The following is a 27,747-nucleotide window of genomic DNA, read 5'->3' as shown; positions in this document are numbered from 1 at the left end:
CTTAAGAACAAATTGGGGTCTGTGTAGCCAAAGAACTAAAATGAGCTAAACACCCCTGGATTGTTTCAGACTGTTTATTTACCAATAATTTGTTTACTAAAATGAAAATGTCAAGATTTTCTGTTTCAAGTAGTCACTCAGATTTGCTTTCCACTGTTATCTGTTGGTTCCTTCTTTTTCACCTCAACTTAGGTAACAGCTGTTATCTTTAACCTCAATTAATTTATAATTTCCACCACAAGGAGACACGAAGTGCTGACTCTGATGAGTAAAGCTGTTGGTGTCAGATATCATTTAATACCAATACTGATATTTTGCAGCAGTATTAATAATGCATTGAAAGGGGATTTGTACACCATATTGCTGTACACACACACACACACACACACACACACACACATATATATATATACATATATGTGTATATGTATACACATATATGTATATATATAAATAAATGTACCATGAGTTACGTTTATATATGTTACAACAACATCACAGGTTTCAACTAATATCTGGTACTGATACAGCATACTTCTTATGGGTTATGAGTAGTGAACTTTGTTGTAACATATGATAAGATCTCCACTCGAGTGTGTTTTTAAAGATTCAAACTTGATAATGAAGCAAACACTTGAACATCGTTGGTTCTTTGTTACAAAACACCATTACAAAGGAGGAAGAAAACAAAAATAGCGCTGGGTGTCTGTGACATAACTATAGCTAAATTTAGCACTCATCCCACTGACTACTGATGTTTTATGAGTTTAATTCTTTGGTGAAAACAGGAAATAATTTCACATTGTAGATCTGAAACTCTCTTTACACAGTTCAACTAGAACTTCTCCTCATTTCAATCTGGGCCTATAATCAGCTAAACATAATATCTGCCCTGCATGAAACTCAGGTCTGTTATCCATTCAAGTTATCGCCCCTTTACTTCCTGTCTTTAAACAGGCTGTGAACACACACAGGCCTGCGCAGCAAATGCCCTCCTCCTGTATCAGTAGTCGTGCCCCGAGGGAAGAGTCATAACTTATTTACTGGTGCTCTGCTCGAGACACTGATGGTCCTACCTGGCACCAGGATCGTGATGGCAGTCTGCACAGCCTTGCGGATGATGTTGTCCAAAGCGAACATCCAGTGAGGCTTGATGTTGTGGTTTCGCAGCACTTTGTTCACCTGGAAATGGAGAGGTTCACACTCATAAGAGCACGTTTTACAATGTTTTACCTATTAGTGATTCTACACCTAAAATAAAAATGAGTTCATTCGTATTTGCCTCACAGATTTCATTCCAAGAATTGTTCTTAAGAGAATTGTTTATACTTCATTTTAACTTCTGCTGCAATAACTAAATATCCCCAAAGGGATTTTTAAAGCAGTCTACTCTTCATGGCATTATTAATATTTGCAGTCACGCACTGTGAAGCTCTAAATTTTTTGCAGCAATCACCAACAGGAGGCACCAGAGCTTCATCTACCAGCACGATTACACAATCCCACTTACAAATATGAAAACAACCACTCGCTCCGTGCCATTTCATCTGCATAACTGCATTTCTGAGGGGGAGAGCAGATGAGCCTTTTAACATTATGTGCAATTACTCCTGACAGATCTCCCCCTTTTATCGCCTCACTTAAAGGTTACAAGTATTTCCACAGTCATCTGTCTAATCTCTGAGCAGGAAGAAAAGCAACAAGGCAGCCCGCAGCTGTCTGCAGCCCATTTCAAACGACAACAATTACACTGTTCAGAGCCTTTGTTTTATGCAGAGGCTAGAAGCACCTTTGCCTTCAAATGGGTACTTAATAACAGGAAATCATAGAAAATAATGAGCCTGTGAGGAGAATTACAGCAGCAAATCATCAATGTAGCAGTTCAGGTTTGTGACCTCTGCAGACTAAAATTTGATCCTTACTGTGGGTAAGCTAAAGACACTTGGTTATAAACTAAAAAGCTGCAGCAAACACAAGACATGTTTTATTGATTTGGGTTATATTTCATATTCCAATTATGATCAATTATTCATGAGCCCAGTGGGATATCACAGATGAAATGTAGCTGAGATTCATTGGATTGACCCAGTATCTTTTTCACGGTATTTCTATTAGCACTTACAGCATCCTGGAAGCCGAACAGCATGATCTGCAGTTGACTGATGGCAGTGCTGTCAAAGTCTAGCTCCAGCTTGAGCTGAGACAGGGTGTTGGCGATGATTTTCCTGTCTGCCATCCGAACAAAGTCAGCAAGACTCACCACAAGGGTGGAGATGTGCTGATGTTTTAGCTTCATTTCCTCTGAGCCCTGAGGTAGGAGGCAAGCGGGGAAAGAAGAGATGAAAATGGTGGTTTAGGTTTACAACAGGAGCTTCCAACTAACATCCCTATCAGATAGACTTAAGAAATTTTTTCCATGCTTAAATTATTTTAGTACAGTTTAAAATTTGTTTAATTGTTAGTAATTCATTTGAGTATCCCTTTGGCCATTTGGTCCCCTCATTTAATTAACTGTAACAGCTGAGCTAATCTTTCCATGCACAGCCTGGCTATTGCACTGGAATGCCTGTGAACAAGTGTGTGTTGTTGATCTTGTAATGTACTTCTATATCCATCTATTCATTCCCAACGGTTTCCAACCTGTGCCAGGGCTTCCATCAGGTTGGCCACCACCTTGGCCTGATCTTCAGTCAGGATACGGTGCAAGGTAGCTCGCCTCTCGCTGTCTTTCCGAAGCATAAAGAAGCCAGAGTCCTTCTCATCAGGTGATGGAGGGGCACTGTGGTCCTCGAAGTTCTCCACTGGAATGCTGAGTAGAAAAAGTAGAAACCCCATTTGAATTTTTTGTTCCTTATATATGTACAGGTTTTAAAATCATTGCTTTACCCTCCCTATTGGTACTAACCAGCAAGGTTAATTAAGTATGTTTTGCTGGTGACATTAAATATAAGATAAATAAGTTTTTGCATTGCTTTAAACATGAACATGTTTAAATTTAAATCACTGTACGACACAAAACCCAGGAATGAAACTGGGCCTGTGTCAATATCTGTAGTTCCTCAAACAGCCACTGGAGGCGAGCTTCAAAAGCCCATCCGGGGAGTCTGTGATCCAATTTTGGTGAGTGTAATTCTAGCACTTTATTTACATTTCATTTAGCACTAATTAGCAGGTATCTATGTGATGCATCCATACAGTCTATGAATAGAGCTTGATAATCAGGCTTGCCAGGCTCTGCTTGAGAAAAAACCCCCCAAAGAGATAGAAAAAATTCAAGACATCTCAACTCAAGGCTTCAACACGGATGTACATAAGCTAATGGGTGAAGTCACGGTGACTACATTTTTTTATACTGGTTTAGTCTAAAGCAATAGTATAGTCATAAGGCTGTAACAACAAATGAATAATTTAAGGCAAAATGACTCATCTGAGATGTCCAAGTTGTTCTACCTGAGAAAGAGGGACCTTTGGCCCTTGACATCCTTTTCACTGTAGCACTTGATGCTTGGCTTGAAGATGAAGGGGTTGGTGTTGAGGTCATTGTCAGGGGAGACGGAGCCATACTCGCTGCTGCTGCTGGTGTCTTCCACTACAACGGGCACTGGCAGCGAGATACTGCGGAGATACTCTAGAAGAGACAGGGAACAGAAGATGGAACAAAATCGTAAAGGTGTTTGTTTCATCATCATCTAACTAAAGATTTTGCTGTATAGCAGCATGCTTTCTGTCTGTTATGGTGTTTGTGTGCAACTGATCAAATAGATTACAAAACATATTCAAGCATTTGGGAAACCATGTTGTTGTTTACTCTCTATCTTGAATCCTGGCAAAAGGGTAGAGTCGTACAAGGCAGGTAGCTACCACCAAGAGAAAAATGTAAACCGCAGCCCAGATCCTATTCAGTAAAGCAGGGTGATGTTTCATGGAAATGACATCTAGTTTATAAAGTACTCCCACTAGTGGTAAATGTGTCTGAAAAAGTGCAGAGAGCAAAATTACTCACCTGATCCTGGTGTCAGAGCTGCAGGGAAAAACAGAAAATATGTGTCAGCAGTTAAAAAAGAACAAAACAGAAAGCAGGGTAACATTCAAAGCATGCAGAGAGGCACACAGCTTCTTTCTAATCTTTTGCACTGCTGCGAAGGCACATGACTGATGCCGTGGGGTGAAAACCCAACAGGAAATGACAATTTTACAATCCAAATAATAAAGGATGCGCCTGCAATTCTTAACAATTAAAAAACGGTTTTGGCACTAGATGAATCTAGTAATCACTACAAACAAAGATTTTTGATTTTTGATACTGGAAGCTTTCTGGTTTCTGGTTGTAGCCACTAGTATTACTACTGAAGACTATTTGCTTTAAAGCTTAATCTAAAGAGATGCTGTTTGTCACCTTATTAAAATTTAGACGACTTTCTAACAATAATAATAGAATAGCAACAGAATCATCAATAGGATATCCACTATTCATTTATTCCACACTGACAACTCCTAAAAATGGCTGTTGCTCGATAGGCTTTGAATGGGGAGGTTCTTTTTTCCCCCTCTTAGAGCATTACTTGAGGTGGTTGATTTTAGCAGTGGGGAAGATCATTATGAGGTTCACGCCATTCCCTTATCAAGGCTGTGAGTAAGTAGAATTCTGTTACATTCCTGGAAGTCGGAGATACTTGCAGCCTTCGATAAGTGGCTGAAGGAATTAGGAAATTTGTTACACTTAGAGAAAATTATGTCAAACAAAGCAGGTCTCTTTCAGAAACTTTGTTTACCAGTCTGACTGAAAAGTTGAAGTCACTTTTTATTGGTCTTATGGATTAACAATGTCACAGTTTTATAATAATGTGTTCTAGTTTGTATGTGAGCCTCTGCTATTATCCAACATAGGGATTAAGGTAACTCCCCCTCCTGGATTCTCACACTCTTGTTGTTTTAAACAGATAAGTCTTTGTTGTGGAGCTTTTATTGTGCATACAGTATATAATCATTATCTACAATTGCTTCGCTGGTCTCTCGTCTGCTTGGCTCGGCGCTTGTAGTGAAACTGAGAGTGAAGGAGATAAGAGAAACTAGCACAGCCGCAAAGCAAAGAGTCTCAAACTTTCCTGAAATAAAACGAGTTATTTAAGTTATAGAGGGGATAGTCTTGGTAATAATGTTATTGTCATGTAGCTATGCTCTGATCCACCTGTGAAGCTGCCCTTGCTCTTCTTTTTTCGGCTGGTGACGGTGAGGAACTCATCGGTGAGCAGGTCGAGTGCGGTGGCACGTCGGTCCGGGTCGGGCTCAAAGCAGCGAAGGATAAAGGCTTTAGCCTCTGGTGACATGGACTCTGGGATCTCTGGATGGATTTTAAACATACCCACCTGCACAAGAATGACATGCATTAAAGACACTCAGAATCTATATATCTATATAACAAGTTTAAAGAAATGAGCATAGTGTCAGTTCAAGCAGGAGAAAAAGTCAAGCTAAGCTGCAATCCTGGCAGATCAGCGGATCTCAATGCCTGCCTACATTAGATGATGCATCAACCTTTTGGCAAATCTCATATATGGTGTACTGTTAAATCTTTTTTAGCCTGGCCATTGCCTATTCACCTGCAAGCCACTTTGCAGCCCGCTTCCACCACAACTCCTTCTTTCCTACTTAGTCCCAGTTCCCTGTTTTGTACAGCTAGCCTTGCTTCTGCTGCTCTCATAACATGCTTTTTACGCACGTGCATGGAAAGACAGGGGGTGGAAAACTTAAACTAACAGTAACTTCTTTTGGCTACAGTGGTTCTGACTGAAACAAGTTTAAAATAACCGAGACAGTGTGAGGTTGCCGAAATGGGCAAATTATCTGATTAAGTTTAAGAAGCAAGAGCAATGAGCAGAGCAGTGTTTACACAGTGATGTTTGAATATGAGACTATCCACGAGGTCTGGCTGTGACTTGGGGCAGCAGCTGAAAGTAACAACACTTCGAGCACAAGACTCTCATTAAAAACATGATAAATTCCTGTTGTTGATGTGCAGGAATTTAAGATTAGCAGGGAGATATTCCACCCCTTGAGAAATTCCAGAAAGATGACTGAAAGTATATCACGAATGTTTAAGAAATGCTACAATGCAGTGCAGACAAAACACAACATCTCCTAAGAGATTTGTGACTCTACTCGCACTTCTTTATATGCGGTGATCTTTATTGATAAAATGTGATGAGATCCAAGTTTCCCCTTTCATGTTCTTTAAACTTCAAAGCATCCAAAGCAGAGCAGCATATTTAATTAAATCACATCATATGGAAAATTCCATGATTCAGAGCTTTGACAGGAATGCTGTAATGTTTTCCAGACACCTCTTAAACATCTCTACTGCCCCTAATGGGCCACACATAGCTTATAACAATAATTCACTGTACAGAGTGCTTTAAATTTCCATCCAAAGCAAATGCACGTGTAAACTGAGTGGTTAACAAGATCCACCAAAGACACACCCACACAGAAACTAAAGGCCCACTGTAGAAGTTCCTCTTACGGAGCTAGGCTTTTGTTTGCATTCAAACAAATGTTCGTGCACAGACAGTATTTGTAGTTTCTACTGGGCTTGGTCAGGTTACAGCCTGCAGGTTGAAACCAATGCAGGTGCAGAATGACTCTGGTTTTGTTTTCATAAAAAGAGGGAACTGATAAGCATGCATGAAAGACTGGTGGTTATTTTGTTTGTTAGTTGACTTCTTTACGTTGAGCACCTTTTTTTTAAGACATGGAACATAATTCTGTAAATAAAACAGATGTAATGGACACAATGTACTCTGTATATTAGCTGTTTATATGTACAATAGGTTTCCATAAACAGCCCTGGGTGTGCTGGATGGTTGGCAAAGGTTTAAGCACGGTACATGGTGTCATGCTGGAGGCATGAAGTCATAAGGTAGGGTTTTTCCAAAGAGAACAGACACAGTTTTCCACCTCTCCTTACTTCAGCTGAACAAACAGTTTCTCTCGTGATTTCTCCCCACAAGCAGACACTTGATGGTGTCATGTTTAAGTCATGTGATAACAGCTGAGTCACCTTCTTTATTAAACAATGACATTGCAATATGATAAAAGCTGCAAGTATCTACTGTTTGTGCTCTGAATACAGGGGTTTCAGTTCAGTTCTTGAACTCTGTTACAGTAGTTTTATATAGTTCACAGCTCAAGAAATCAAATTTATATTAAAGTGAGCTTCGATCTAACCAATCACGTCATTGAGCGTGTGAAACAAACTGTTATAGATACCTTCAATCTCCCTTTAAGCCAGCTGTCTTCCCCTCTTAAACAGAAGGAGTAAAAAGCAGCTGTGGGAATGAGATGACCACATTTGTTCTTACTGACATCATAAGTATTTAAAAAAGCCTAGAAGTGTACCGTTACATAAGGTCAGAGAACAAATATTTGAAATTATTTGAGCAAAGGCTAAACGAAAAACTAAATAAACTTGCACTGAGAAAAGAAAAAAAAAGTATTGGTGAGACTCTTGTATCCTGACTTCAAGTTTAAACATAATATTTACTTGTATGACTTTGCAGTTTTTTTGTGGGTGGATTTATTTATTTTTATTAGCTCATACAAGACTTTTATCCCAACAGTACTACAGGTTTGGCTGGTGCATGATTGACAGCTACTGATATTAGGAGATTTCTTGATCAGCAGTTGCATAAGTTTCCCTGTTAATGCTAATGAAGACATTACTCAGAAATGTAAGAAGAAGAGTTTTCAGTCTTTCTCTTGTAGAAACAAACCCTCTTTCAGTCGTTTTTAGTCATGGTTTGAAAAAGACATAGATAGGATATCATGCATTTGGAGCAAATGAGTAAAGCTGATATGCTAATAACACGTGATAGCAAACTATTTGCCCTGTCATACTGGATGTCTCAAGGGTGCAATTATCAGCTCTCAAACATCCTCATATTTATTGACCTGGCAGAGCTTCAGCTGTTCATTGCCATTGTTTTTGAAAGATGCCGTTATGAAAACAGCTGCTTGCCAGACTTCTACTTTCAGTTTTCTAAAATTAGACATCATACCCAGCAGGATATTAGGATATGTCGCTGTTCAAATCTCTCACCTTGAACATGGCGGCTTGTGGTTCTCCCAGTTCATAGAAAGGTGGCTTCCCAGTGGCCATCTCTATGATGGTGCAGCCAAGGGACCAGATGTCTGCTGGTTTGCCGTATCCCCGTGGGCCCTTGTCTATAATTTCAGGAGCCATGTATTGCAATGTGCCTGAAAAATGATGCACAAAAAACGATAATAAACACATAATGAAAACTCAAATACAACCACTCACATTTTTTACGTGTCAAACAAATGAAACAAAAACATTTCAATTAGTGAGCATTAGAGGAGGTGGTGGGTGGATTATGGGTGTAAAGGTTTTGAAACCCAGACTGAATTTGTGACGCAAATATCTAATTCGCTCCTGTTACTAATAGCATTGCTAGAATTTTGTAAAAGTGCAGCAACTCAGCGTATGAATGTCAACAAACTTGGACAAACCACAGGGTTATGCAACAGCTATAAAGGGAACGAGGAGGGAACGGTTCATTATTATGCTAACTAAAAGGGACACTGCTGGTATTCTCATGGTGAAACATACACTTCAGCTGAGAGGTATACCAGATTTTAAATGATTTATTTCTTGCTTATGTAAACAACATGTGTGTAAATATAGCATCAATGATAGCTGCTCAGTTTATATCATTATATAATAATATGCTAATTAGTCACAGCCTCATTTTGCTTATGTCAGTTAGCCTTGGTTAAATCATGCTGTCAGATAAAAACAATGTTTAAAGATAGTTCAAAGGGTCAGCAATACCAATTTATTTTATTGTTGTTCATGTCCTAATCAATCTCTTAAACCTGCATCCAGCGCAACTACCTGGCATCATTTTCCACCACAACCTCTGTCTTTTAATATCACAACACTCTTACTTTACTCCCAATCAAATAAGAGTTAATGAACCATCCAACCAAATAACTGAGCAACTCAGTCATGGAACAATTAAATAATTCAAGGAACATTCTCCAGCTAATTGGGTTAATTGGTAACAGCTCAGTAACATGACTGGAGTTTCTCAGAAGCAAAGATGGGCAGATGTTTTGTGGAACAATTTCAAAATTATAACAAAGACTTCAAATATCTCATCATGTAAAGTACTAAATATTATCAGAAAATTCGCTGATAAATCTCTGTGTGCTTGGCACAATGCTGAAAATCAATATTAGACGCCTGTGATCTTTGAGCCCTCAAACAACGCAGCATTAAAAACAGGCATGACTCTGACATGGTGACTATGATCCAGAAACACTGCTGCCTTCTTTGGGCTCAAAATGATTTAAAACTGACTGAGGCAAAGAGGAAAACTGCTGTGTGCTCAGATGAATTGAAATTTTAAAATCTTTTTGGAAAACATGAATGCAGCGTCCTCTGTACAGACGAAAAGACTATCCAGCTTTTTTAGAACACATTTCAACAGTCTGCACTTACAGTATGATAGAGGTTCATTAGTGCCTATGGAAACATCAGTGTGCACACCTGCAAAGGCACCATCAGTGTTGAAAGGTATATACAGATTTTAGAGCAACATATGCTCCAATCCCAGATGTCTTTTTCAGGGAAAACTTTGCATATCTCAGCAAGACAATGCTAAACCTCAAACTGCATCTATTACAACATCATGAAATAAAAAATATGACAAGAAAGACCTGAGACTATTAAGCGGTTTGAGTGCTATATCAGATAAGAATGAGGCCAAATTCCTCTCCCAAAGGTCCGGCAGCTGTTCTCCTCAGTTCCCAGATGTTTACAGATGGTTTTTATAAGAAGAGAGGTACACTGGTAAACATAGCCATATCCCAACTTATTCCCGTGTTTCTCAGTTTAAACATTTGACATGTTTTCTGTGTTTTATTACGAATAAAATATGGATTTTTGAGAATTGCATATCAATGTGTTCTTTTTTAATTTACATTTTAAAAAGGGTCCCAACTTTTTGGGAATTTGGAGCTTGTATAACACTAATGATGAAATCACTGTTGCTGTTGGTAACTCTTCCGGTTTGCACTGCAGAGCTCCAACAAAAACTACTAAAAATAACTTTCATCTGGCTTTTGTTTTTTTGATCATATTCATAAACCGATAATGTCTGTGTGAGGTAAAAGTAGCGTCAGCAGGGTTGTGAAAGAACTGATGTAAATGCCAAAAATAGCTTCAATTTGAGCTAACAAAAAGTGATGACACAATTCCTGCAAATTGCCAATCAGGTTAGAAAAGATTAAACGAGGCTTATGGCCTTATGTGAGAAACAGCAACGAGTTTCAGTGGTGTCAGTTAATCACAGCTCAGTCCAAAGCAACATTTTCAGGTCCACGCTGAAGGGAGTCTTTTGTTCTAATAATAGCCTGCAGGCTGCTTATCCGCTGCTTTTTAAAGCTCGTGTACTGAGCTAAAAACAGGCAAGCACACATTTATAGCAGGCGTGGGTTAAGAACAAGGAGTAGCCCAGTTTCCTGAAAGAGCTCCGCCTTCCAGGGTAAGTCCCCGTCTGCCTCGAGCAGCAGTCAGATGCTCTAATTCCAGAGGTCAAACTATGCTACAACTGGCAACTGCAGTGCTGACATTACAGGTCTACATATCAGGCTGATCTAACTGCAGACTCAAGCCAAAGCCAGAGTTTCTAAATAGGAACAGCCTGCTATTTTTAGTAATATCAAATACTGTCCAAGGACTTAAATGGGATTACTGCTCTGAAATAGTCACAATCAAACAACAGTAGGAGGCTCGATTCTCAGACACTACTGAGCAAATTTTAACAAAGGATGTTTCATAAAGTTTTCTAGTAGTCTCCCCACAACAGGGGAGACAACTCTACTTGGCTTAAGTATTTCATACTGGCTTGCTTATGGGGAAGAGAATCTAGATAGTGGGTTGGACTGTACCTGTGAAAGTCTCAGTGCAGGGGTTGATCCCAGCCAACCTTTTGGATGTGCCAAAATCTGATATTTTCAGGACGCCACTGTAGGTGTTGATGAGTACATTATCACCCTGTGGATTGAAAAGACATTCATCAGAACAGATGCACCAAATTCCAAAGCCGTGATAGCATTGATAACGTGAGATGCTTGCAAATCTTGAAACAGTAGGTTACAACACCATGTGTGGGAGGAGCTCTAAGCCAAAACAGGGTGATTAACATTTATGTGGTGATAATGAAGTTTATATGACTGAGTTGTTAAATCAGAAGGATGTGTCTTCTAACTCTAATGACTACCTATGACGGGAATGTTATGAGTGTTGGTTTGCTTTGAGTGAGATAAAAAAGGGAGCGGCACTTGCTTTAAAAAAAAAAATTCCTGTTGTAGCCAATAGGCTAGCAAAGAAAATGGTGTGAGCAGCTGGGATGCTCTTTGAATGCATTTGCAGCAAATCAAAGTCGCTGTGCAAACAGTCACATGGAAGACATGTTCAGACTACAAACAAGCAAACAAGGTTTTAACACGCCCTAAAAACTGAAATTCTGCAGGAGCTGAATCACGTCACTCTGAAAGCTCCTCTTTTTCCAAAAAACAACATCTGATTACTTTTTGTGCGGATGAGTACTGTGATTCTTTTCCCGTTTTTATGTTTACATTCCTCAAATGTGTTGTATTCTTCTGATAAAGTTTGCAGTTTGAAAACATTCAGAGATCCATATGTGCATTAAATATCATTTTACTTCTACGTCCTCCTCTTTGAGATACTGTGCATCCTCTGCTGCTAAGTGAAAAAGATCTGTCCAGAGCAACACCAGGAGGGAATTCTGCGCTAAAAAGACTTTTCTGAATTCCAAATTTAGAAGGTTTCTGTTTGATCTGATTAAGTCAGACTGCTGGGGAATCATTTATCTCTTGGAGGTTTTTTATAGCAAAGATTGTCAAATTCACCACCACTTGAAGTGGAAGCAAAGGCACCTTTTTAATGAGTTCATAGCAAGCAAAACCTGAGTGTTAACCTGAGTTTGTGAGCGTTTTAAAACTTTGACTTTAAAAGGTTCCAACTCATCTTATGAAGACGTTTGGTCAGGACTAGTGACAGAAAGCTGCTCTGCTCATGCCCTGACTGCTGTGTATAACTGTGGTAATCAAGGAAATATCAGAGAAGCTTGGTGCAGACATGGATGAACACCTGAACATGTGCATAAACAGTGACAGGAAACAAATGTAAACGTGAAATAAAATGCAAAGAAAATTGACTACATAAACACATCTGATTCCAGACATTCCTAAAACTTTAGTGGTTAGAGGTCTGTGTGATTGTGTCACCTCTTGTTCCTCATTTTGGACACAGAAAGTAAAGGGGCTTGATGTGCCTCAAAAAAGACAATACTGAAGCACTATTTGCAAATACACAAGAGGAGAGAAGAGGTTTCTGACCATCAGTTGACTCGTTAGCAATGAGAATGTGCTTCAAAGTATGACAGTGATAATGTTTCATAAAGTTGGAGGTGCTAAATTAAACATGTAAGGAGTATGAAGCTGATCAGAACTAAAAGTGTTTCTTTAATTTCTCAGCTAGTGTTTTTGCAGCAGACCGCGCAGAGATCATCTGTCTGTCACACGGCACTTATTTCTTTCTTCTTTTCCTGCTGACAGAACTCGAGTTGCTGTAGTTGGTGCATGTTTGTCGACTTACTGTAGCTCTCACACTTACTAGGTCTTCTGTTTACTAAACCTAAAGTAAAGGTTAAAAATGCACCATGTCCTACACACTTTTTTTGTGCAAAGTTGTGCTGTGGCAATGTAGTGCACTTTGTAAAGTGCAAACAATGAGAGCAAATTTAAGATGTTTTGAGTTTATTTTGTCTGAAACCTCCTGGGCTTTAACATGAGTGTAAAAAGCCGCAGTTTCACAAATGGCTATATGAGGTTGGCTGCAAAAACAAATGAATCTCCACTGACCACCATGTTAAATAATCATAATTTGTATGAGTGCAGCTTGATAACATTAGCTGATTACTTTCTGCTTCAACCCTTCACCTGAACATGGTCACTGTTGGCTGGCTCCAAAAAACTAATACTCAACAGTCCAATTGTTCAATCCATCTTTCATATGCAGTCTATGCTTACGACCCCCAATTATCTATAGAAAGTCTTTCTGAAAATGAGCCTGCAGATGTCACAAAGATGAACCAACAGATTGTTAACTCTGCAAAAACCCTTCTTTTGTTACCTTGATGTCTCTGTGTGCAATCTGGTTGTCGTGCAGGTATTTGAGCCCCTCCAGGATCTGCCGTGTGTAGAAGCCGATGGTGGGCTCATTGTTTTTCAGTGGGCCCCACTTGGACCTCAGCAGTGCAGACAGACTCCCTGAACACCAGCGGACAAAGTACAACAATGATCAATATATTCACTCTCAGCAGAGATTAGCAGCAGAGGACTAAGGCCATTATGTACAGGTTTATACTACTTCTCTGCAAATCACCCATCTTATCTATAAATGCAAACAGTGTTTTTACTGTTAGTGTAAGTATGACTGGAAATAACACATTCTGACATCAAAAAATTGATTTTGTTTCATACTGGTTTCCCTCCATTTGGACAAGAAAAATTATTTCAGGACAATTAAGTTCTAACAGTTCCACAGCATTGGGAAGTGTCTCACCTCCAGGCACCTGCTCCATGAAGATCTTGATGAAGCCGTTCTCGCTGATCGAGCCCAGGTACTGGACAATGTTCTTGTGCTTTAAGTGCTTGTGGAGGGCGATCTCCTCATGAAGGGGTTGAGAGTACCTGTGTAAAAACAAGTAACAGTACATGTTTCTTTATATCCTGAACAGAAATCTGTGGGTCAGTTACTAACAGCAAACGTGGAGGAGTCAATCAACAGCCAAATTGGGAAACATATAAGCTGATTTGAACTGTATAGCAGCAGGCACATCTAGTTATTATCATAGTAAAGTTGGAGGTAAGTGTATTAGTAGCACACTTAAATAGCCAAATGTGTTGGTGTCTCGTGAGTCTACAAATACTCTCTTTATTCAAACAGGTGATTGTGTTATTAGTTGAGCTACAGCAGGTAGCACCACATGTTTAATTTGGCAGACTTTTTAATGCTTTATGCCCTTCCAGATGTAACCCCAAAGGGATCCGATCAAAATGGGAACATTTTACTTGTTAGCCAAATAGTGTAAACCACAAACAATGGAAGTAAATGTAAGAGCTAAAATCTATGTAAAAAAAAAATCTTTTTTTAACATATATTAGACAATTTGTTCTGCACAAAACAACGATTTGTTAAAATAAGTAACTATCTTTGCTTGTGGCGGTGTCCTGCTAATGTGTTTTTTCCTTCAGGTAAAATAAACCTGGTAAAAACAAGACAAACTGAGAAATAAAAGATTAAACCAGAAAATCAAACCAAAGCTAAGTCCTGATATCTGACCAGAACAACAGGTACCTCTGTACTAGGAAGAAATGCCCGTGAGCAATTTCTTTTCACATTCAGCTCTCTACATGAATCACACCCTGCCTCTCACTCTCTCTCTCTCTCTCCTTCTCTTCCTATCTTGAGATTTCACTCCACTTGTGAATTATTTACCCAAATTCTCCACATTCTTTGCAGTTGAGCGCCCTGCTGGCTTGCTGATGTGATTAGAGGAACAACGTGTGAAATCATCTAGTCTGCAAAAGAGTCTTGCAGTATGAGATGAGTAGGTGGAACTATGTGGAGACAAGCATTTCGAGCAGAGACAGTGATGGGAATAAAAAGGCAGAGGGTGGGAGTTTGCATTCACAGCTCTCCACTAACCAGTCACTCAACTGGATACCAGTGCTCTGAGAGCCAGAAACCACCAGGGACACAGCTGAACTGAGCTTGGCACTCTCAGCCAGAGAAAAGGACTAATTTTTAATGACACTCCAGAGCTTATGACACTTGTTAACATTTGGGCTGAAATTCAATCTTTGTGCAGTACAATAAACAGATGATACATATTATCTTAATACAGTGCCCCTATTGAAATTTCTTAATAACCAAGTGCTTTGATGATTATTGTAATCCACTATTTGTCACAATCTCTCCTGTGAGTTTGCCAACAGTGGTGCTTATTCTGCAGCTTAGGTAAGCTCAGTGTAACAGGACATGAAATGTCCCTACAACAGTTACCTGGCCTGTGAGCCAGTCAGGTAATACTAGACAGAAATGACCGAGCTAGCTGACTTGCTGATTTTTCAAAATAAGAGCGGGATATTCTATTAATAAAATTAAAGAAAGCTAAAACTTTCACTACCAAATATGCTTGGTTGACCATTAATATGCTTGACCAGCCAGCCCAAATAAAGTTTATGTGGTTAACACTGAACACAGCCGTTTCTTCATCAGTCTACCAGCTACATTATGAGCCAGTCTTAGACTTGGCACTACAGCAAAGGTCATGAAAAACAGGATTCATCCTCTGAGTAACAGGAATATCACCACTGGCAGACTTTCCTGCTACTGTGGCAAACCACAATAGAAATGATTCATTCATCCATGCGTATTGCAACATTGTTCCCCTGTGATTACTAAAATACAAAGAACAAAAACCCCCCACAATGGCTGTTTTTCTGACCTGCTGTCTCTCTCTGGTATTTCTTTGATGGCCAGTCGAACCTGGTTACTGAGGTCTCGACCGGCGTACACCACTCCGAATGTGCCTTTACCCAGAACCACTCGCTCTCCGTGCTCATCATACTCATAGTCGTACTGTGGAGACAAGAGAAACTGTCATTTAAAAAATATATATCAATAAATAAATAAATAGTAATATATACGGTATTTGCCATAAAGAATCAAAGCAAAATCCCATTACCCAAAACATGAGGTTACTAAATGTCACTGTCCATTGACCAGAAGAAATGCACCCACCATGCATTTTTACAATGACAAAGAGAAATAAATTAGAATAGTTAATAGTTAAAATAGAGTCCAGCTATAAAAGTGATTTAATGAGTAAAGCACGAGTTAAATCTGAACATAGTAAACCAGTTTTTCTGCGTTGCCACTGTACTGTTATATGTTATATTTATGTTATAACTGTTTCATAAATGGATATTCTCTTGTTGCTGAACCGGGTTGGCACCTGTTGCACGAATGAAAGAAATCAGCACGTCTTTTCACTCCCTTAAAACATGTCTGATTGAGTTTTTATAACTAATAAAGGCTCTTTTCTTCTTAACACGATTTCCTTAGCTTTGTTCCACTGATTCCTTCCCCCTAAAAACACCTCAAAATCAAAGTTTTCTAAGAAATGTGAGTAATGCTTACGACGACTCCTCAAGAGCCCAATTTTGTGTTATGTTCTTAAGGGACGGTGTAAGCTGAAGACTAACCGTCCCTCAGTGCAGGCTGATTAGAGTTGCATCACACACATAAAAATCCCCCTGAGAAAAACCTGTTAGTCATTTGATCTGTGCCATGCTGAGTCAAAGATGGGTGCGGCAGCATTTTTCGTAATTAGCTTATTCTTTTCCCTAGGCTCTGCTGGTAGAAGGCAGGCGAACGCAACAGCAGGTGCCTGTTCTGCGCTGTCACACAAAGCACATGAACAAAATCCAGGCCTTATCCCAGCGGGCTACTTTTCCTGTCTGAGCGTTCAAAGCTGAGTTTCAATCCAGTTATTATCATGCAAATTGTGCCAAACTGGATTAGAAAAACTAGATGGGGGATTTGATCAAACAAGAGCAAAAACACGTCGTTCACCGTTTAATAACTGAGTAATAAATGCTGCATGAAAAGAGTCAGTAGGCTGTCAGTAAAGAAAAAGAGCCCTAATTATCTTTTGAAAGATGGGTTTTTGTTTTTACTGTCAGCACTTCGTCTCTTTTCATGACAACATCGTATCATATTTCCTGTGGCATTTTAAAAGCAGGCAAAGTACACCGCAGAAACACAACAGGATGCGACTAAACAATGCAGAATAATGAACTTGTGGATTTTTCATTCTCATTAACAGTGTTTGGAGGTAGAGCTGCAGAATTATTAATTTAGGAAACATGAACATTATGTTCAGAGGAAGTGTTCTGGTATCACGAAAATAATCACCTCTAAGGTATCAGAGTCACATTCTCCTTCCTCTGGACACTTCCAGGCTTCCTCTGTTATGCTGTTGACCAGATCACAAAATCTGCCAAAGAAAAGACCAGAGTCTGTTTAACGATGCTGATAACATGTACATCATATTTAACACAACGTCGGCAGCTCGTAACAGTGGCATTTTACATTGCTGCAACTTTTAACACTTAGAAAGACTAAATTATTTGACATTATTTTGCAGACATGACATATATTAAATGAACACTTGCACAGAGTAAAGGCACATGGGAATGCCTTTCATTCAATATAAGAAAAAGTTGGTATGTTTTGGCATTTCAAGAGAGTCGGAAAAGGAAACAAAGACCTTGACTTTCAGTTTTTCAGTATTCTAGAACGAGTCCATGTTGGGTAAATAGAATATGAGTTATGGGCTTGACTAGAGTGATAGGAACAAGAAAAACACGTGCAGGACATCAAAAAGATTTTTAATATTGGAGTCCCTGCACTGAAAACTGCAACGCCACATCAGCTTTCCACTCATATAACCTTTCTACAATAAGGCCAAAAAAGCCTTTTAAGGCCAACAATATGCTGGAAACATCTCCCTGTTGGCACTGGTAGCTAAAATCAGACTTATTTGTGCTGCAAGAAGCATTTTGCTTGTCAAAGATGGCCAAAACAGAAAAAATGCAAATAAAAATAAGGCCATTAAGTGCAATCAAGCACAGTTTGCCTGTGTATTAGCAACAATACCTGTCTTAGGTGAACCCCTAACAAAAAGAGATTATGGAGCTTATATATATATATATATAGTACTTAAATAGCTAACATAATTCAGAATCACAAACATATGGGATTATTTGTCAGAAAGCATATTGTTATTGAGTGGTGTTGTTTTGATGGTGCTTTTATCCAGAAGGGGTTACAGCGTGTTTGCATGCACACCTCCCACATGCGTACATATATACAATGACCTTTTCCACTCTCAGAGCGCACAAGCTGTGAATTAACACGCTGCCTCGTCATGCTGTCACACACCGCATGCCTGCAGGTGTTTAGTGACACATGCGCTTGTGTGTGCACACATGCACAAGCGCATTCAGTCTGGGTTTCTTCCTCTTCCCACCGTCTTTCATCTATTTCTCCCTCCCTTCCTTCGTCCCTCTTCTCACCACTCCTATCCTACTGTCGATGCTGTTAAAATGAGAGCAGCATCATAACAACAGCAGGCGTGAGTCAGGCATGACTCACTGACTCTCACACTCCAGATAATGGAACTGGAAGAGCGCGGAAGGTTCATATGTGAAAATCACAAGTCTGAACACTCAGTGCTTCACATAGCAGCTAGTGAAGAAGAAGATGGTGTCGAAATGAAACAAGGTGTGTTTGTGGTGATCGGGAAGGCACGAAACTTCGCACCTGAGTGCAGGACTGATGGGAAACACCCAAACTACTGATGAGAAAGGCACAACCAACATGGAGCTTAACTTCTTTCTTTCACCTGCTAATTACAGAGTACAAAATTGATGTCTGATTGGTCCAGTGTGTGAAAAGTTCAGCTAATATTTTAGTGCATTCACTGCTAGTGTATGCTTCTGTATGCTCTGTCAGTAAGTAAACATGTGACATAATTCCAGATGTGCAAACGTTTCTGAAGCAGAACATTTCCTGCTCTATTCCATATATGAGAAGGCTCAGCTGTGTAAATGAGCATAACCTGATCCTGTTTGTCCTAAATTCAAGTAAGAAAATTACTTAAGTTTACAATTTGCTGTGAAATCTTTCAGAATTAATCAGTTCAATAACACCTGTGTTTTAAGGAGAGGTTTAGAATTGCATGTGTGAAAATTGTTATAGGTATAAGGATTCAACCCCGACTGCTCCTCTCCACAATCGTTTTGTATGTAAGGTAATGTAATGTGGGTCCCGCTAATTAATAAAACATCATTTTGTAAAGGGTTTACAACTGGCTCAATAAAAGAAGGAGGGCATTAGTGTTAAGTTATTAAGTTATTAAGCATGGGTCCAATTATGAGAGTGGTGGTCTTAATTGATCAATTCATCTGAGCCACACATGCATTATCACTTTTACAGCCGCTACTTATGAAGTCATTACAATGAAGAAAGGTGTGAAGCTGTGCCGGCCCTTTACTTTGATTCATGACAACAGCGTTTCTTTGTAATGATAGCAGACTGACTGAATGTGGAGAACAGAAAGATGCTAAATTACACTTATGGCTAAGACATTTCAGGCTGTTCACTATCTGATATTTCAATGGATGGCTCATTAAACATGAATATTTCAATAATGTAATTCCGTACGAAAAAAGAAAGAGAAATAGGATAGGCCATTTAAATTAAGTTTAAATTAACATTAAAGTGCCTTGAGCCAAGTGTTGTTGTGATTTGGTGCTATATAAATAAAACTGAATTGAATTGAACTGAAAATTAAATTAATGCAGTCACATTATGACATGATTTATTATGGTAAATGGCTAAAGATCTGGAATTGCATCTGTAAGAGAGAACACACAGACCAACCTTTTACAATGCATCTCTGTGCAGAAGTAGATCTGGAAGTCTTCTGCATTATGAAGGACGTAGAGAAAGGCACTGCGTTCATCAAACTTGGAGATGCTGAGGAGAAACGGTCCACAGTTTGTCCTCAGTTAGAAACAGCCCACAATAACATTAGAACACATGTGAGCTTTACATTGAACGAAGCTATAGCTACAAACTGTTTCTTCTGGAATATTCCACAAAATTCTCAAATGATACCAACTATTAAGTCACTCTTTCAACTATTTATCCACGTCATGTTGCTATTTTTACCCATTTTTCAACAACATTTAACATTTTCGTTTGTTTCTTTTAGCCATTTGTTAATCTATACTGTTGACAACATTCCTTATTTAAATGCTGTTTGCCGTTTCTATTTGGCTAATGCTTTTGTTTTTGCTTTTTTTTAGCAGTTTCAGCTGTTAATACTTTTACCCAATATGTCTGTGAAGGTTCTCAGTCATCCAGGTCATCGTAGTCTAAGGAGCTTGGAAAGACCTCTTTCACAGACATATTGGCTCGTGTGGGAATGCCCCATAGGGCTTAAATCTGGGACTCTCCACCATTTGACCCTAAAACTGAAGAAGCTTCTTGGATGAGAGGTGAAATGTCTTCAAGCAACGTGAAGAAGTCCAGATGTTTTTCCTTTCCAAGCTCCTTAGACTTTTACCCAACAGGTTTTTTTTTGCTAGCTCTAATTTAGCAAAAATGGTTAGCTTATGGTTTTCACTGTATACACTAGCAATTCGAACTGTTAATGCATATTAGCCAATGGTTTCAAAGCTAGCTAAGGATTAAGTAAATTGATTCAGCTAGTTACTGTTTTTTCAGAAATTTCCATTTTAGCTATTATTAATGCACACTATTAGTCAGCAGTAATAAAAGCTAGCTAAAGCTTTAGTAATCCTACTTATAACGTTTTCTTTATTTATTAGCCAACTACTATTTCTGAGCTCTTTCACTATTATATTTAGCAAACATTTTTGCTTTTAGCTAACATGTTCAAGTTGTAATGTAATGCATACTCTCAGTCAGTAATAACTGAGAGCTACAGCTTACACAAGTCAGCCAAAAGGTTCTGCCAAAGGTTTCTTCTGGTGTAAAAGGAATTTTTCCTTCCCACTGTTGCTAAGTCCTTGCTCATAGAGGGTCACGTCATAATATGTATACTGTGGTATACTAAATTATTAAAGATTTAAATATAAATCATCATTAGAGCATAAAAAACTGTAAATGTGACAAATGTCAGTGGTCAAAAGTTCTCTATTTTCCCTCATAAAAAATTCAAAAAGATTTATCCCCCAGAGTTACATAACACTAACACTATAACCTCACCAACAACACAACAGCTGCCCACATAGTTGTTTCTAGCTTATTCCAGCAGAACTGGATAAATGCCATTCTATTTCACATTATAGATAATAGTTAATCAAGAAAAACAATAATGTCTCTGTTAATTGTACCAGTAGAGCTAATCTTCTCCACCACCCCCGCTCTACTGCAGAAGTAGCCCCCTAGGGTACTTGTACCCTGATTGGGAATCACTGACTGAATGACTTAAAAATGTAAAACCACATGTAAAAATTAAATTCATAAATGCAGCTTGTGCACACAGATACTGCACTCTAAAAGTATTTCATGCTAATATATACAATAGATATCTAATGTTATGAGTATGGACTACAGCAGTTGTAGTTTGTTTCCTATAAAAGTCACCATCAGAAACAGCCATATAAGCTGTTAGATGATGCTCAATTTCTGCACAAAAGATGGACAGCTACAATTGTACCAACTAAATGGAAACTTTTATCCAGTGGAATTGGCAATTGCCCATTCCTTAGTAAGAATGCCAAGCCCAGAGCTGCTGAACCAGACAGCAGAGTCCCTGCATGTGTGGTTGTATTGTAGCCTGCAGGGCTGCCATTGTGTCCTGCTGACTGTCTGCAGGCTGAGTGGGCACAGAGAATGACTCGTTCCCTAGCAACATGTGAGCACAGCCCTCAGCTTCTCTCCGATCTGACACTGAATTCCTTTGAGGACTGTGGAAAAAAAATTGGCAAAGAGAAGGACATCATAAAAACTGTCTGTGTAATGCCGGAGCACTCTGATACCATCTGAAGCTGCAAGAGGTGAAGAGACAGTACAGCGACTGGGCATACCTAAAACCTCTGCTTTGGTGTTTACAATTGCAGATTGCATGCAGTTATTACAATATTACTTATTTTTGCTTTTGAGTATGTTTCGATACACCTACTTGTTAAACAGGAAATGCATGATTTTGTTTTACTCTTAATTTTATGACTTCTATTATGTTGCACTGGGCTTTAAACACCATTTTTATTCGAATTAACATTGGAGTATTTTTGGTTTATTCAGGTGTCTTTCTGGGCGTTTTGAATATATTTCTGAACACTGAAATATCAGCTTGTTTAGTACGCAACTCAATGTTATTATACACGTTTATGCATTTCTATTTGATTTCAAAAGCTTTTCACTTTGCATAATTACAACTTTTGGACATTTAATGCTTCTATTTATGCAGCAGCTGAGAGCAGAAATGAGACAGGAGACAGATAGAGGTATGGCATGAAGCAATTTTCTCTAGCCACACAGGAAGCAGGAACTCAGTGTTCATTTGTTTAAAAGGAGCAGTTTGATATTTCAGGAAATGTCCTTCCTTGCCTAGAGCTCATTACATTGTCGTGAGTCCCCAGAGTCTGCTGAGTGTCAGGTAAATTCATGGTCACAACACGAGGGCTAGAAGCCTTTTCCACCTCCAGTCTTTGTAATCACTGTATACACTGTACATGTATATACCATTACCTCTGCACTACAGGCACTGCAGTATTTGTAGTAATCTGTATTTATTTATCCTACTCTTTAAAAAAAATTACATATATTTTCTTTATTTATATAGTTTATTTTATTTTTAATTAGTGTCACCTTATGCGTAATTTTGCTTTTTTCCTACGTGCAATATTGAGCGGGCTCTGAACCTAAGAATTTTGTAGCTGGTAATGATGTAACATTGTTACCTCTATATGACAAATAAAACTTGAAACTTGAACTAGAAACAAATGTTACTTTCTCTAATGATATTTATCCTTTTAGCCTTTTCATAGTAGTTTCTACTTGCAGTCTGCTTAAAGTCCACTAAGCGATCACTTTTGACAAGGCTTTGCAGAGACTGCAGGCACTGACCTGACACCTCGTACAGATGTGGCGCTGAAGTTCCACTCATGGATCCCCTTGTTCTGCAGGACAAGTCAAATCAACAGGATAAATCATTAACTAAACATTATTGCGAGCATTATCTTAAGAATCAGTTAGCCACTGGATTATATCATTGGCGCTTATTTAGTTCGTTTACTAGCATGACTTCCCTGGCGAGCAACCATTTACATTGATGTGTAAGCTGGGAATAATGAGCAATAATATATGAAAGCAATCGAGAAGACAGAGGCATAAAGCTTCATTACAGGAAGCGACAGTCCATTATCACAACACAATATCTCCCCAGATCTACAAGAGACATGATCTCAGCTTTCCTGTTTCGTTAACATCTGTCGCCTTATGTGACATTATCTGTAGTTCATCATTTACTGTAACCAGTGGAAGCATCAGTATGTTTGCTAACATAAAACAGAGTGATGAAACCAGCACAAACTGTTGAGGTGCACCAGTGTAGGATTTTGTTTTATTTTTCTATGGTTGCAATGAGAGTTTTCTCTTTCTGTTACCCATATTCCTATTAAAAGCAAAATACATATATACAGTACATAAACCTATACTCAGTATTATGCAGCAAATATATTCTTTAAATAATTAGATTTTACTGCAGTGGGACACGCACCTTGTCATCAGGAGCAACGTGCCAGATTGACACTGTGTTGTCATCCACGTCTTTGTTTATGGACAAATATGAAGGCTGGTACACTTTAGTTGGCTCCAAAATCAACACCTGGACAAGACATATATGCATTGCACATTTTAAACCTTTAATTTTCTGAGCTTGCATTCTATTTTTTTTGTTTCCACATTTTAACAAAAACTCAGATGTATTATTTCATGTTAATCTGTGTTTCTTACAGGAAATCGAACAGAGGAGACGTCTTTTTTGGTCGCCTCCACCAGGAAGTCCATCCAAAAGTCCACCAGCTCCTGTTTGTAGGAGGGCTGCTCTACGCTGGGCTTGTTGAAGTGCTGAAAGATCAAGATGGTCTCCACCAATGACCGCAAATACCTGGAAGCAACAGAAGTATTACTAGATAACAGAAATAAACAACTTTACTGCTGTGGTATATGTCTTTATGGCTGCTTTGCAAATAGTTGCAATCTAATATATAAATGCAGACAAACTGTCAGCTTATTGCACTCAGTCTGAGTCAATCTGTGCCGACGGCCACAACTTGTCTGTGAAACATCTCTTTGTAATAGGGGACTTGATTCAAGTTGGTTGCCAAATGGTTGTATTGTAATTTCCTGTAGACTGACTTCATCTTATTAATGCTTTATCAACATTTTTAAAGTCCCATTCTGACTCCAAGCGGTCGCAGACCTGGTCCCCTGGTCTTCAAAGCAACATTTTTAAAGGTAACAAGATTACAAGTTCATTGGACAGGGTTGCATTAATTTCACGCCGCAGTTTCCAACCAATGTTTTCCACAGTGTGACTGTAGAATTACAAAAACATGTGATATGAAGACAGAGAAAAGAGAATACCTTACCCGTAGATAACTTTAGCGTTGTTTAAGAAAAATTGCTAACAAATAAACACTTTAAGATATGACTGCTTTTCTATGCTGGAGCCTGATTTTGGTGTGATGGTTTTCAGAGCATTAAAACAAACAAAAAACAGCTGGGTTTCATGCACTGTAGAAAAAAAAGAAACGTTTTTATTATTTTCCTCCACATGTTGTACATAAAGTATCATAAAATCTGTGTGAAGTCTGAAATTACCACATGCCTTGCGGGCAATTACAACTATGTTCCACCACCGTGAAGGCATTATGTTACGATGGCGTGAACAGGATAATTTCATGTGGCATCTTTCTTTAAAACACATCTAGACTTGCAGGCTAGCTTGGGGGACTAAAGATGAATATGCGCTATAAAAAGTGTAAAAACAAAAATAAAAATCAGTTCTCAGTTTTATCTTTGGAGAAGCATTGTACCACACTTTTGACAATTCACAAAAAATTACAACACCAGACTTTTATATCCTTCAAATCTAAAATGTAAAGACAGAGATACTGTTCAAATGAGCAAAGTGGCTTTTTTCTTTGTTCTTCAAATACACCAAATGTTTGCCAGTGGCCACAGATGGCTGCTTTAATTTTAAAAGGGAAGCAGAGCAGACTTCAAATGACAAAGAGAGAGTCACAGTTGGTGATGGAAGTGGTCTAAAACGCATTTTTTGGCATGCTAATTTGAACGGATTGTGTTCTCACCATATAGGGGCTTTAAGCTTGAAGAGTTTCTCAGAAGCCTGGATGACCAGGGTGCTGTCACTGGCCAGGATGCTGGCACCCAGGAAGAAGCCCACATCCCAGTAACTCTGCAACTTGTCCAGGCTGCCTTTTTTACCCAGCAGGCTACTCAGCTTAACTCCTGCAAACAAGACAAACAATTTAATGCTGGTGAAATATCTCTATTTTGTTCCATTTCCCTGTGGACCATAGGCAGACATGCCAGTTAACAAGAAAGCCAAAGAAAGACAACGCTATACTTGGGTGTGCCACAACTCGCACTACAGCAGCCTAGCTATATTATTATTTTTATTAGAACTGCTAAGATAAGCAGCAGCTACATGTTTTGCACAGCCTGCTGCAGAAATCTGCCATTTGGAGAGACAGTGGGGATCTTATGAGATAACCCCAGGGATGCATAAAGGGATGGAGGGTTGGGTTAATTTAGAGAGCTGCGGGCCAATTCCCAGAAAAGCCAACTCTAATTCCCAGATTCCTGAGTTCCTCTGAGCCTCAGACTTCAGAGGGAAAAAAAAGTGTGGGCAAAAGCTGAGCTACACGCCTGCCTGACTAAAAAAGGAAACAATTATACATTATTTGATTTTGCTTTATTGAAATATCCATCCATCTATCCATTCGCTTCCGCTTATCCTTTTCAGGGTCGCAGGGGGCGCTGGAGCCTATCCCAGCTGTCATAGTGCAAAATTGAAATATGCATAATAATAATAAGGCTTAAAAATAACTTTATTTAACAAAGCTCTGTTTAACTTTATTGTTTTGGTTTTCCAACCCATAACTTTACTCCCCTGGTTCATATTTGGCATTCCAACCTTATCCTAATAGCATTCAGCTGCAGGAAGTCACTTTCTGTCAAAAAAAACCCCTCTAATAAATGACTCAGCACACTCTGCTCTGCACCAAATGACAGGCATACACAGTTAGTGGCTGTGTAAGGAACAATTAGCAGCATATATCTCCCTCTTGCCTTGTTGAACTAAAATGAAGCTAAAAGGAAAGTGAATTTTGGAGTTACGTCCATTTTTGTGGTCACAAAATCTGTTAAACATTATCACCATCCACTGTGTCAACAGCTGACACGCTGAATGTGTTAGCAAACACTATTAACACACTCAGCAAACACATAACAAAATTATCTCTCATTTGGAGCCGTGTCTCTTGCCACTTGGGTGAATTAAATGAATCCAATTTTCACTTCCTCTGCACTTGTTCTGGTTCCAGGTAACTCCAAAGATTTGCTGCCCTCGGTTCCTCTAGACTTTGTACAGTTGTTGTTTGGCGTTGAGTTAGAAGCATATGTGAGTTTATTAGAGGTTTTCCATTAAAACAGCTGCTGCCATAGCAAAGGTAGTTCATTTGACACCAAGTTAGAACAAAAGCAATGAGCTGAAAGATGCTAAACTGCGCTTTAGCTGTGAGGGGAATTGTTTCTCTGTGGGTGACGCAATTTTCATTTCCATTCATATAAGTTATTTATTTGTGCAGCTTTTACTGACCCCTATTTCCACGTTAGGATAACAATTATTGTGTAAATTACAGGCAAAAGACTGATTAGACTGATTAGAGTTTGATTACTCAGTGGTTAGTCAGCAGGCTTAGTGTAATAAAATTAAAAGCCACATATTTAGGACACAGACCAAAGTAACCAGGGTCCACTCACCCACTTTGCGCAGCTCGAACGACGTGTCAAACTGGTGTCCAGCTGCCAGCAGAAGAACAGCATAGTTGATACCAGAGTGTAGTGTTGGCTCTGACTCAAACCCCTTTTTAAACCTGAAAAGAGAAGAAGAATGATTCACATAAACAGTTTTCTTTCAAGAACTGCGTCATTCCAAATCCCAAGCATCCCTGAGATAATGGATGGCTTCCCAGGACTCCCCCGGCTTTCTGAGACACTTCAAGATAGAAAAAAAATAATTACAGCCATATTGAGTTGGGGGCCACAGAACATCAAACAGCAACTGTGAGTACCCCCACAAAACAAGAATTTTCATTTATTTAATGAGCAATCTGTTCTGCGGAAGGGAGGGGTGCGAGCGTTATTAGAGGCCTGTGCCAAGTTGTGACACGGAATTGAAAATAACAGCCAGATGGGAGCCTGATTATCTAAGCAGTCAACAAAGATATGAAATCTTAAAAAGCAATTTCCAGATAAAGACAATCAGCCGCCTTGTGTTCTCAAGCCGACTTCCGTCAGCTGTTCGCCTCGGTGCACTCGCATCACAGCCATGCTCATGAGGAGATGGCAAATTTGAGAGTTCAGTTTCAACAAGCTGCTGGAAACCCTGCAAATGCATCTTTCTTTGTGCTTACTCATTAGCGTCATGCTGACTTAGCTAGTTTTTGGGTAGCAAATATCCAGCTCTATCCTATCCAAAAGGTCCCTGCAAGTTGTCAGGCTCCAAAAAATGTAATTAGAAAACGTAAACTTTCACTTGCAAAAACACCAGAATGTTAATTTACTCACACTAATCTCTTTATTAGATGCCAAACTGTAAGAAGACACAGAAACCTTTAATATAAAAGTGCAACCAAAAGGATTTCTGACTCCACCCACAAAAAGCTGATTTTAACTCCTCTTTTCTCCCTGGAAGTCCTGATGAAGGTTGATGGACAGAT

At 39.0% G+C, this 27,747-nt stretch overlaps 1 protein-coding gene across 1 annotated transcript in view; it reads right to left on the bottom strand.

The window, feature by feature from the left end:
- The window catches only part of map3k5 (mitogen-activated protein kinase kinase kinase 5), an 85,131-nt gene that overhangs the window by 4,606 nt on the left and 52,778 nt on the right, over positions 1-27,747 (bottom strand). The window contains exons 8-25 of the mRNA XM_006792721.3: positions 26,789-26,901; positions 25,093-25,252; positions 23,732-23,885; positions 23,496-23,603; positions 22,844-22,896; positions 19,625-19,720; positions 17,093-17,174; positions 15,621-15,754; positions 13,673-13,800; positions 13,241-13,377; positions 10,972-11,077; positions 8,096-8,253; positions 5,189-5,366; positions 4,004-4,021; positions 3,451-3,628; positions 2,641-2,809; positions 2,123-2,308; positions 1,077-1,182 (exon numbers count right to left, since the gene is read on the bottom strand). Of these exons, the coding sequence (XP_006792784.2) occupies positions 1,077-1,182; positions 2,123-2,308; positions 2,641-2,809; positions 3,451-3,628; positions 4,004-4,021; positions 5,189-5,366; positions 8,096-8,253; positions 10,972-11,077; positions 13,241-13,377; positions 13,673-13,800; positions 15,621-15,754; positions 17,093-17,174; positions 19,625-19,720; positions 22,844-22,896; positions 23,496-23,603; positions 23,732-23,885; positions 25,093-25,252; positions 26,789-26,901 (2,264 nt within the window). The remainder of the gene's footprint in view (positions 1-1,076; positions 1,183-2,122; positions 2,309-2,640; positions 2,810-3,450; positions 3,629-4,003; positions 4,022-5,188; positions 5,367-8,095; positions 8,254-10,971; positions 11,078-13,240; positions 13,378-13,672; positions 13,801-15,620; positions 15,755-17,092; positions 17,175-19,624; positions 19,721-22,843; positions 22,897-23,495; positions 23,604-23,731; positions 23,886-25,092; positions 25,253-26,788; positions 26,902-27,747) is intronic.

Source organism: Neolamprologus brichardi, chromosome 15 (assembly GCF_056152115.1).
Source record: "Neolamprologus brichardi isolate AB-2024 chromosome 15, ASM5615211v1, whole genome shotgun sequence".
Taxonomy (NCBI): Eukaryota; Metazoa; Chordata; class Actinopteri; order Cichliformes; family Cichlidae; genus Neolamprologus; species Neolamprologus brichardi.
Note: the sequence above shows the minus strand (reverse complement) of the source record. Positions and strands in the feature narration are given on the sequence as shown.